This window comes from Hoplias malabaricus, chromosome 2 (assembly GCF_029633855.1).
Source record: "Hoplias malabaricus isolate fHopMal1 chromosome 2, fHopMal1.hap1, whole genome shotgun sequence".
In the NCBI taxonomy this organism is placed as follows: Eukaryota; Metazoa; Chordata; class Actinopteri; order Characiformes; family Erythrinidae; genus Hoplias; species Hoplias malabaricus.
The window spans coordinates 58,961,940-58,973,809 of record NC_089801.1 but is presented as its reverse complement, the minus strand read 5'-3'; the positions used below and the strand labels follow the sequence as shown (position 1 = coordinate 58,973,809).

Genomic DNA, 11,870 nt, shown 5'->3' with positions numbered 1-11,870 from the left:
GCGAGAGCAGACAGCACATGAACAAAATAAGAAAATGAAGATTCTCCTTATAATCATCCTCTACCACGTCTCAGGTCAGACACTGAAGCTTTTGATCCACTTCTTTCTTTTAAAGATTTGTTTGAATATTTGTTGAATATTGACGTAATTAACTTTAGGTATAAATGACTAAATAGGGCCTATACATCTTACTAGACTGGTAACATCTGCCTGGGTTTAGCTGCTGAAACATTATTCCACTATTTGACCTGAAAAGATGAACCACAAACAACAACAGTAATGTAGCTGCTTGAATGTAACCATTGTATCATGTTCCCCATTCCACTTTAAATGATGAACGACAGAACCAAAAGAACAAAATCACCTTAAGTATACTCTGCATCATTTTTGTTCCACCTTAACTTGTGCATGTCAATGAATATATGTGTGGTAACTCCTGCATTGTTTGGTCAATCCCACCTTAAATAGTACAACAGAACACAGCCACCTACAGTAAAATTGCAGTGTTTATTCAGATCTAGTTTACATGGTGGAACTGTTTTTTTTTTTTTTTTTCTGTTCCATCTTAAACCTAGATTTAAAGAGGTTAAGGCGGGTTAATTCAGAAATGAGCCTAGCGTCTAAGTGTAGTTTATTGGCTTTATTGGCTTATCACTTATCCATATCTTATCTAGTTATCTATCTAGAGTACATGTGTCAAACTCAAGGCCCGGGCCAGCTGTGTCATTTGATGTGGCCCAAGAGCTTAAAAGATCTGATTGACTGCAATCTAGTGGCTTAATGCCGTCGCTTCATGAGTAACATAATTGGTATGAATTGTGGGAAATGGAGTTTATGGTCAATGCACGCTTTTAGAGTTAATTATTAATTATTCCACCACTAATTCAAAAGCGTGCATTGACCTTAAACTACATTTCCCACAATGCATGCCGATTATGTTACCCGCCAAGTGACGGTGTTACACCGAATTCTGTGACCGTCGTGTTTTGTGACCCTAGAGGGCGCTACTTCATGTCCAGCATAGGGGTCATAAATTTCTCACAGCTGCCGTCAGAATTTAGGGTCACAGAACTCGACGTAACAACGGTATTCCACCACGAGATTACAGTGTATCCTCTTCGATATGATTTTTTCAACAAGTGGAATTAAGAAATAGCTACAAATATTGATCCCAAAATGTCCAGGAAAAGAAAAATTGATGCGGATGGAAGACCAAGAGAGATGGGAAGGCGAATACATGTTTGTGCTTCAAGGAGAAAAGCAGGATGTCTTTTGTGTTGTGAGGCGATGGCAGTTGTCAAGGAGTACCATTTACGTCGGCACTTTGATACCAAACACGGAGCTAAGTATGCCAAAGTTAGCCTTCAAGAAAAGCAACAAACTGTACAAGAATTAAAAGGAAAACTGCGATAGCAGCAGAATATATTCACAAGAGTTACGGCCCAAAACGACACAGCTGTGAAGGCTTTATTGTAGCTGAAGAAATCTCTCGCACGTCTAAGTCTTTTTCAGAGGGTGAAGCAGTGTATACTGAAGGTCATAACTTGCGTTTGATGATTTATTTCTTTATTCTATAGTTTGATCGTTGATTGATGGAGTAATATGAGTTTCTTAACCTGACAACTTAACAAGATTTATGTTAACAGAGCAACAAGGAAACATATTTTACATCTATGCAAATATGTATTTATTTCTTATTTTCTTATTTCTTACTTTATTTATTATTATTTACATTTATTTAGTTACATTTATACTGTCTTACAGTTACATCTGGCCCTTTGAGGGCAACCATTATGCTGATGTGGCCCTCTGTGAAAATGAGTTTGACACCCCTGATCTAGAGAATGGTGCTTTTCTCTTTTTTTCCCACGACCAGGTCCAGTTCTGAGTGCTGACGTGTCTGTATACACAGGAGGAACTGTTCTAATCAACTATAAATATGATCCATCAAAGTACAATAAACACACCAGGTTCTTCTGCAGATTAAATGATAACAGGAAATGCAACGACAAGATCCTGCTGAAGGCATCGGACATAAGACTTGATAAAGGAAGACTCATCTTTATGAAGACAGAACAGCTAGGACTGGACCAAGTGGTCATTAGACATGTAAATGTGCAGGATAAAGGAACCTACAGTTATGGAGTAGAACCCAATGAAGTTAAGCCTACTGACATCTCTATGGAAGTAGAAGAAGGTGAGAGACTCCAGTTTGAATTTCACTGATATTCCTTAATGTTCTGGGATTAGTATCCTGCATCATGATGACCTTGATTTAAATCAGTTGAACTGTGTAATCCATATCTGGAAATATATCTTGGGCTTAATGGATTACATGATAATGTAATGCTAAATAAAAATTATAATCCTATATAAAAACGTTTTATTAAAAAAAATCACATTTGAAATGTCTCTAATATATAAATGTATAAATATATAATTTGTGGCCTAGGATCCCTTATAATACCTTATAATACATTTCATAAATGAAACATTGCATGTTTGTATTGTGGGAATAAAATGGAAAATGAGAAAAATAAGTTATTTCCTTTTTTCAATGTTCTATTTAAAAATTTACATGTTTTTAATTAAAGAAACAAGTATTTCACTAAGTGGCTGGTTTGTATTTCCTGGCAGATCCTCGTTTTGGACAGACACAGACTCACACAGCTCATCCAGGAGAGAATCTTACCTTCACCTGCACTTATCCAGACAAGTATAAAGACCTCCTGAAGTTCCTGCACAGAGAGACTAATCACAGCCTCAGTGCAGTCATTCATCCTTTTCAAGACCCAGCTCAGAGAGGGAGGTTTTTATTTTCTGACTATTCCCAAAAAAAACACTTCACTGTGAGCATCAGGGACATGAGGAAGGAGGATGGAGGAGTATATCTTTGTGGAATTCAGGAAAAATTTGGTGGAACTACCGTTTTCTCCTTCTTCAGTGAAATACAGCTTCATGTTACAGGTGAGAACCTATGACTCATTATCATTGAGTTCATATATTTTACATGATACACAGCATATAAACCCCAGGCACTATCCTACAAAGTCCAAAATGTTGTGACGGAAGGTGACAAGCAAATAGAAAAAGATAGCAGTGATCAATAAAGATTATGTATTTAATTTGAAACAGCACAAAGAAAAGATTTGCTAGTACAGACCACGCCTGTAGAGGCTGAATCCGGGAGGTGAACTCAGAAGTCTTTGGGGAGGAGTTCAGGGTGGCATATGAAGCTGGACCACCTCATTGGATAAATGAATACGAGAAAAGGGTGGATACGGGTTGGAGGTGGGAGCAAGTTTAAAACAGGAGGCTCGGTGGGCTTGATAATGGCAGAACACGGCTCCGAATATGGGGATCAGCAGGAATGAACCAGCGCGGAGGAGCAAGATGACGTAGTGAAGCTGTCGAGTCGAGATCTGTCTCCTGAACTAAATGAAGCAAGTTTGTGCTACTTGTTTCTTTCATGTCAATTTGTTGTTGTTTTTTTTTATTTCTCCTCATGACTCCTCCACTGACTCTGACAAGACCCAGCAGAAAAACCCTCAGGTAAAATCTCAGTTTACACATGGATTATGTTCATTTGTCATTACCTTTCATCTCTCCAGACAGTTTTCACTGACCTGTGTTTGTCTGTTTTCAGATTCCTCCATCATCATCATCACTGTGTGTGTGGGGGGCACTCTGATGCTGATTGGAGGACTGGCACTGATTTACTATAAGCTGAGAAAGAGTAAGACACAAGATATACTTGAAAGTTTTATATATATATATATATATATATATAATGTGTGTATATATATATAATGTATATATGTGTGTGTGTGTGTGTTTTTCATTTGTTTCCATGCTTTTCAGATGCTCCTGAGACAAGCCCTTCCAGAGAGGTGGGTGCATGTGCAAAGTTACATAAGAAAACTTCACATGTGATTTGTTCCATCAGTGCTTTCATAAAATAAACTACACAGTAGTTAAGATCTAATGTTTGTCCTTGTTTCAGCCTAACAGGAATAAACCCAAAGACCCAGCTCTTGTCTCTCTTCAATCAAGCGAAAATACCAACCAATCAGATTCAGTTTACCAGAGTCTAGATCCCAACACCAACCAATCAGATTCAGTTTACCAGAGTCTAGATCCCAACACCAACCAATCAGATTCAGTTTACCAGAGTCTAGATCCCAACACCAACCAATCAGATTCAGTCTACCAGAGCCTAGACCCCAACACCAACCAATCAGATTCAGCCCACAGGGTGTAAACCCCAACATGAATCAATCGGATTCAGTCTGCCACAGTGTAAGTTCAACCCCCACCTATCAGACAAGATTCCAGCACCAACCACAGTTATGCACCTGTCTGTAGGGAGCAGTGTCCTGTCTCCTCAATCCAATCCTGTCTGAAAATATGTGACCTTCTACTGCAAGGAAAAAATGACATATTGTAATTTTGGCATATTTAAATGAACTATTTCAATTTTGTTCTCTTAAAATTAAGAAGATATATAACACTAGCCTTTATTTCATCAGTGTTATATTCAGGAAACAAATATATATAATCTAATCTTCTATTTTTCCATCAGGTCATTAGTTTGTGACCTAGGCACTGCCCAGCCTACTGGGGTACTCGGGAACAGTGTTTCAGAAAATATTTCACAACTGTGAGAAGAAGTGTGTTAATTAATATTTTACCCTAAAAGCTCCATATGAAAGCCCTGAAAGTAAGTTGAATAAAACAATGTTTGTATGTTCCTGAGACTAAGTTCCACATTTTTTTTCTGCCCGTTATACACACCAAAACAGATGAAAAAATATTTCTAGGATCAACTACAATTTTAGCCATCAAAAGTACAACATTTATTTTCCTTACACACTTCTTTTTACCTTTTTTGGTCTTTCAGCTTCCATGGGGCAGATTTAAAAAAAAGTTTCCTCATATCCTCATAGTGCTTCCCCTAAGTGAACCCATGAAAAGGGAAGAAAATAAATCAGCAGTTAGAAAAGTGTAGTTTCCTCGTTTCTGTACTGAGAAGAAAGACAAATTTTTCAAGCAACTTTCCTGAAAGCAAGAACACAGCGGATCATGGTTGGTCGCAAAGCTGGAGGTTCATTGACATTTTTCTCAGCATTTTCTGGGTGGACCATTGGTTGTTTAACATATTTTTAGACATAATATTACTTTTTATAATTTTTCAATTCACAGTTCAGTTTCCTTTATCATATTTTCTCAATATTCTTCATAATTCATTCATTATCTGTAACTTCTTATCCAGTTCAGGGTCGCGGTGGGTCAAGAGCTTACCTGGAATCATTGGGCACAAAGCAGAAATACACCCTGGAGGGGGCGCCAGTCCTTCACAGGGCAACACACACACACTTTTTGAGTCGCCAATCCACCTATCAACGTGTGTTTTTTAACTGTGGGAGGAAACTGGAGCACCCGGAGGAAACCCACACAGACACGGGTAGAACACATCAACTCCTCACAGACAGTCACCCGGAGCGGGAATCGAACCCACAACCTCCAAGCCCCTGGAGCTGTATGACTGCGACACTACCTGCTGCGCCACCGTGCCACCATTCTTCATAATTTAGATTTGTAAATGATTTTAATCCAGCACAGTGTCAACATTTTCAACTGAATCACTTTATATCAGGCATTCTCATTATTATATCTCTCATAGTTGTTGGTAATAATTGTACAAGTTTTTTTTTTTTCCACAATAAAAGTCTCTGTGTGTTTCTAATCAGTTTGAGGAGATTAAATCTAGTACAGCACAGTAATCAGAGTGTTCCCATGGTGGATCAGCAGAGGCCTACACTCGGAGGGGTGCCGAACATTTTAAACCAGTGGACAGATATATTCACTGTCTGGGAGAGTGACATTTTTAACACACACACGCACACATACACAAAATCTTGATGTAACAAAAACAAAAACAGTCAGAAATTATTTCTTGGTCTGCTAAGGTTCATTCTACATTCAGTTTATTTACTGTATTAAACCACTTTTTAAATTTTATATTGAATGAAACATCTTTTTTTCTGCTATGCATGAATCAGCTTTTACTCATATCAAATTATTTTTAAGCACTTCACGGTATAAGTCACAATTTTAAACTGTCATGTGTGTTTAAATGGAGTGTATTAGTATGTGTGCAGATGTTTGTCCTCTTTAAACATTTGTACATGCAAACATCTCAACTCAATATCAGTCTCACCGTAGCAGCACCTTTAAGAGGTACAAACACAGCTAGTCCCAAAATAAAACAACAATGTGGTCCCACTCTGGAGCATAATATGTTTCATTCAGGGATAACAAAGCAGTTTGAGTCTTCAATGAGTGAGTATGAGTGATTGCTCTTTAAATCTATTTAACCCAATAGAGGGGGCTGTTTATTCATTGTTAGTGTAGATTGATTGCAGGTGGGTCATTTAAGGAAAAACATCTGTCGGAAAGAGGAACAAGACAGTGAGAGAGAGAAGAAAAGTGCTTTGTTTTGTTTTAAGATAAACAAGAGTGATTTGAAGAGTATCAGTTGAACTTAACTTCAGTTCAGAATGAAGATTTTCATCCTCAGCTTGTGCCTAATTTCAGGTCAGTTTAAATAAATATGGTCTGTTTGAATTTATTTTTATTGCATTTGTCAGAAACTCTTAATGTTAATAATTCATTGTAAGTTTTTTTTTATATTCTTTGGTTTTTATAATAGTTTTAACACCTCGAAGCACTAACATTTTAACACTGTATTATTTAAGTTTGATTGTTATCTTTTATTCCTATTTTGAAATTTCACAATTTTTTATTTAGATTAGAAATATTATCTCCTTCCGACATTTATTATTATCACTATTGTTATAGTTTTATTAAACACTAACAATTACAAATGCTGTAAAATATGAGCTATATAAATTTGTAATATTTGTAATGTAAAGCAAACTTACATGCATTTCATTTTGATTGACAGGTCTAGTGAGCTGCTTTGATGTGATTGGCTACTCCAGAGGAAATCTCATTATAAACATTGATAGAAAGCAGAACGAACAAATATATATTTGTAAGAAAGTGTCGGGTAGCTGCAAAAATAAAAAATATTCCTATAATGAAAATGAAATTATTTATGAAGAAAGACTTTCAATGTATAAAAACACAGTGGTGATGAGAGAGCTGAAACCACGGGATGGTGGGATATATGAAATTGGATCAGGGGATGTGGAGCTGCAGGTAAAGCTAATAATTAAGAATGGTGAGTGGATTTTTTCAACAATCTCTGCAAAAGCAACCCATTACAAAGGGAAGACATCTGATGAATACAAGCTTATATAAATAGAAAATAATTAATACATTGGCTAGTTCTAAGATCTCACTTGACACCATTTTTGCAGTGTGCATATACGTAATTAATAACCTGTATTTAATGACCTGTGTTACGATTGACAGATGCTTGTTGTGTGAATACGATAGACGTGACTGGACTCCTGAATGGGAATGCGGTTATTAAATGTGATTATCCCGAAGAGCACAAAGAAAAATATAAATATTTGTACAGAATGAACGGTCATCTGATAGTTAGGGTTGTTTATTGTCTTCCTGGTAAAAATTACCAAATGAAAAAATTTACTATTGAGGATAATACACATTCAAACATTTTTACTGTAACCATCACTGGTGTGAGCAATGACGATTTGGGAACTTATTTCTGTGGAGTTCAGACCAGAGACTCAATTAGGGTCAGCTCTACAATCAAAAAACTAAACCTACACATTACTGGTAAGTGCCATATTCTACATACATTGCAATTTTGCCTCGTATTTTTTAATTTTTTCAGTGAATACTGCTACAAACTATCACAGTGTCCTACAAATGTGAATGTTTAGACATAGATAAGTTACCTTAATCTTACAAAAATTAAAAAAAACAAAAAAAAAAAAACAAGGTAAAATGTAAAACTAATGTCATCACATTATTTCTCAGTAATAAAATTGACAATTCTCAAATTTCTCATATGTCAAAATTACAAATTTCTGACTTAAGTGAAATTAAACTGAAATTTCCAAAACGTAAACTGCTTATTTGATCTAAAAATATGAACTACATAAAGATATCAAATGATGACAAAAATGCATAGTCTGGTGTCAATTGAAAGTATTAGTGACTGTCTGATATATACTGATTGGAATTGCTATTTTATCCTTAAGTGTAAAAACAGACTTTTTAAAACATGGTATAAAACTAATAAATTGGTTCATAAACATTTTATTAAGAGTTTACTGTTGTGACAAAATCTGTTTTCATCTTCAGAAAAAGTGGGTTCAGTCACAGTTGCTGGTTTTGTTTGGGGAAACATCGCAATGAAGTTCCAACCCGTTAGTAAGGGAAAATATAAAAAGTTCATCTGTAAGGAATCGCAAGAGGAGTGTCCTGAGAAAACTTACACTACCGTTCCAAACAGCTGGGAAAGAAAGGAGGGATATTCTCTGTATGAGGACACCAACGATGAGTCCTTAATGGTTTTCTTCAGACAGCTCTCCACAGGGACATACAGGTGTGGAGTGGATGTATCACAGTTCACAGAGCAGTACACAGAGGTGAAAATGGAGTTGATACAAGGTGAGGAATGTTATGTTTTAATAAGATAAATCATCATAAATCTAATTGTTATATAACTTTTCATTTGACATTGTTGAGTAACATCATTGTAAATCACCACGGCGAATGCTGCTCAGCCAAACAGATCATGTGGTAAGAACACTGTGTGTGTAAATGTGTAAATTTTGATAACATTTTACGTCTGTTTGTATCATCCAGATCCTTTTTATGTTATGACCATCTCAGTGTCTGGACATATGTGGGAAACTATCACGATCACATGTTCATACCCACTGATATTCAAAACCAGTTCAAAATTCTTCTGCAAAGAGAAAGACAAACAAATCTGTCAAAAACACTTCACATCTGACCACGATCAAACAGGAGCCTTCACAGTGACCATCAACAGCCTTGCACTCAGTGACACTGGAGTTTACTGGTGTGGAGCAGAGACCAGAGATAAGGATATCAGCTACATGACCCTGACTACAAAAGTGCAAATCAGTCTTCACTGTAAGTGGATCTCATTTAGGTTTAGTACAAAAACAAGTACTAAGTAGGTTTGTTGCCCCTGAAAGAAGCAGGTTATTCTCCAGGGTTTTCGATACATACAGGCCACTAGGTCTCAGTATAATGACTTTAAAAATGAATGCTTACTCATTTAGTGTAACATCTTCATGAATTCATTATTTATTTTATAAAATCTAGTCCAGTTCAGTTTCTGGTTACAAGTACGTATTATCAGTACCTTCAAAGTATAATTGAATTCCTACATCATCTAATTTCACAGCCTCTTATATCCTCCCTTTCTCCTTGATTTCAGCCGAGTCAGTGACTGGTTCTGAAGGTGACACTGTAGAGGTCAGATGTCCTTACGAGACAAAATACAGACAGAGTTCAAAGCATTTCTGTAAAGATGAGGAAGAGGAGGATGAGTGTCTCACTGAACGAATGGCACTTCATTCTCAACCTCTTAGAAAAGCGGAGAGAGTCTCAGTGAATGATGACATCATGTCTAGTGTTTTTACTGTCACTATCACTGGCGTGACTCCTGAGGATGCTGGGAAATACTGGTGTGGCGTGAGGACTGAAGAAACACTGATGTATTATCTGTCCACTCGGCTACAGGTCATCACCAAAGAAGGTGGGAAAGGAGGATTAGGTGTCTTTCTAAGAATGAAATCACAAGAGCACAAGATACTATCATGTGAGCACAAGATAGTATTTGGGGAGTACCAAATAATATTAGGTATGGTGGTGTGTGCCATGTACTGCTAGTATATATTGCCCACATAAATTAATTTGGTTCTCATCAATTAGATACTATTACATATGGTGGTGAGGGTCAAATACTAAAATGTGACACTATCCAGTGAGCACAGGATATCATCAAGTGAGTACCAGACACTATTTGTAGGTTTTGCTCATGGTATAATAACTTGCGCTCACCTAATAATATTTCTGTCTCACAAAATAAATGCTACTATACACAGCAACTTCACCAGTGTTAAATCAACACTGTTAGTGTAATAATTTAACACTCTCAGTGTTAAGTTATCACTATTAGTGTAGATTTAACACTGGTGAAGTTGCTGTGTACGTGGTGGTGAACCCTAGATACTAGAAGGAGGCATTTAGACACAGTCATGTAAGCACCAGTTATAAGCACCAGTTAATATAAATATCAATATCCTGTGCCTAGTTAATAGTAATAGTAATTTATGCTCACCAAATAGTATTTGGTTCCCACAACTTAGATACTATTAAGTGTGTTGATGAATGTCAGATACTACCAGGTGGCAACCAGAAACTATCAAGTGAGCACCAGCTATTAAATGTGAGCACTAGATACTCTCAAATTAGCACCTGACAATCACAAGTGAGCACAATATGCATTTGTTTGATTCCCAGGCATTAACGCTATCTTGTGCTCACTTAGTAGTATCTGGTATCCACCACCACAAATAACTCTGTCTATTTGGAGATGAAGCCAAATATGTGAGCATAGGTTACTATTAGGTGGGCACCAAATACTAACTGTAAGTATATTGTGCTCATCTATTATTATCTTATGCTCACATTAAAATATCTGATTCCCAGCACATAGACACTATGATACTAAAAGTGATCACTCTACACTATCAAGTGAGCACCCAGTACTGTTAATTGTGTAGCTGATACTTAGTTGTGCCCACCTAATAGTATCTGGTGCTCAGCAAATTGTATTGTGGTCCATTTTCTTGTCTTTCTTAACCTGGGTCTAGGACCTGGGCTGTTGCTGTTTCCCTATGGTAGAGAACATTCACAAAGAGAAATTGTTTAAAATTAGAACAACCACATGCAAAGTGACAAATAAAATTAGCACAGGATTAGCAGAGCATGGCTTGACGTTATTCATATCAAACAGAGAAGTGAGAGACAACTTGAGGAAATAATCATTCAGATGTGTCCAAGTTCATGGGCTCCTGTCATTGCCCTGTCTAGATCAGGCTTTAAAGCAGATATATTGTTAGTCTGGGGTCTACCCACCAACACGATGTGAAACAAAATCACCCAGTTGCCTGAAAAAAAAAAATGAAATAAAAAGAGAGAAAGTTTGATTCTGCTCCGCTTCTGACGTCAAGTGCAGAGACTTTAGAATTTCCCTGCCCTCTCAACTGAGTCTGTCCTATCACAGTTCTGGAACCCTGTTGATGTGAGAATGCAATAACGAGGTTAAAGGCACCAAAACAGACAAAACAAGAATGGAGAAGAAAGAGAATTGAGGGAAAATATATGGCTATAAACCAGAGCTTCTGCTCCTCACTCTTCACTGTGCATTCGGGGTCAGGGTGAACAGCAAGTGGCACATAATCATTTAAAGGAACACGCGCTGAACAGGGCTGTTTAGACAGTGGAGAATGGTACTTTGGTGTTCGATATTTGTGGTATTTTGAGCAAAGCAGGTATTTTCAACAAGGGACAGGTGTCATTCATTCATTGATTTTCTGCAACAGTGTATCTAATTCTTGGTTGCCGTGGGTCTGGAACGCACCTGGAATCCCTGGGAGCACCAGTCCATCACAGGGGGTCAAGGGGGCAGAATGTCAGATTTAAACACAATGTCAAATTGTCAGATTTAAAACACAAACAACAGTTTTGCAGTATTGTTTATGTGTCATTTCCTTAGCCCCAAATGTACAAAATAAAAATGTAGGACTAATAACCAGTAATTTATGGTTATAAAAATACTTTTTAGTTTTTGAATATACTAATTGTTTCTCTAGTGGTGGCACGGTGGC

At 37.0% G+C, this 11,870-nt stretch overlaps 2 protein-coding genes across 4 annotated transcripts in view; both read left to right on the top strand.

Annotated features, from left to right (window-relative positions):
- LOC136686642 (polymeric immunoglobulin receptor-like) lies at positions 1–5,908 on the top strand. 2 transcript variants are annotated; one of them, XM_066660543.1, is made up of 7 exons: positions 1–74; positions 1,877–2,197; positions 2,638–2,967; positions 3,532–3,552; positions 3,647–3,736; positions 3,862–3,890; positions 4,004–5,908. In XM_066660543.1, exons 1-7 carry the CDS (start codon positions 35–37, stop codon positions 4,259–4,261), a joined length of 1,089 nt encoding a protein of 362 aa, XP_066516640.1. In that variant the 5' UTR covers positions 1–34; the 3' UTR covers positions 4,262–5,908. The 2 variants fall into 2 exon arrangements, with proteins under 2 accessions (XP_066516640.1, XP_066516639.1); XM_066660542.1 differs by lacking the exon at positions 1–74 and adding an exon at positions 1,037–1,346.
- A 572-nt stretch (positions 5,909–6,480) lies between these two features.
- Positions 6,481–11,870, top strand: part of LOC136674070 (polymeric immunoglobulin receptor-like) — a 10,522-nt gene continuing 5,132 nt past the window's right edge. For both annotated transcript variants that reach the window (XM_066649942.1, XM_066649934.1), the window contains exons 1-6: positions 6,481–6,597; positions 6,968–7,246; positions 7,441–7,770; positions 8,302–8,610; positions 8,809–9,102; positions 9,413–9,733. In XM_066649942.1, the coding sequence (XP_066506039.1) occupies positions 6,561–6,597; positions 6,968–7,246; positions 7,441–7,770; positions 8,302–8,610; positions 8,809–9,102; positions 9,413–9,733 (1,570 nt within the window). In that variant the 5' untranslated portion in view covers positions 6,481–6,560. The remainder of the gene's footprint in view (positions 6,598–6,967; positions 7,247–7,440; positions 7,771–8,301; positions 8,611–8,808; positions 9,103–9,412; positions 9,734–11,870) is intronic.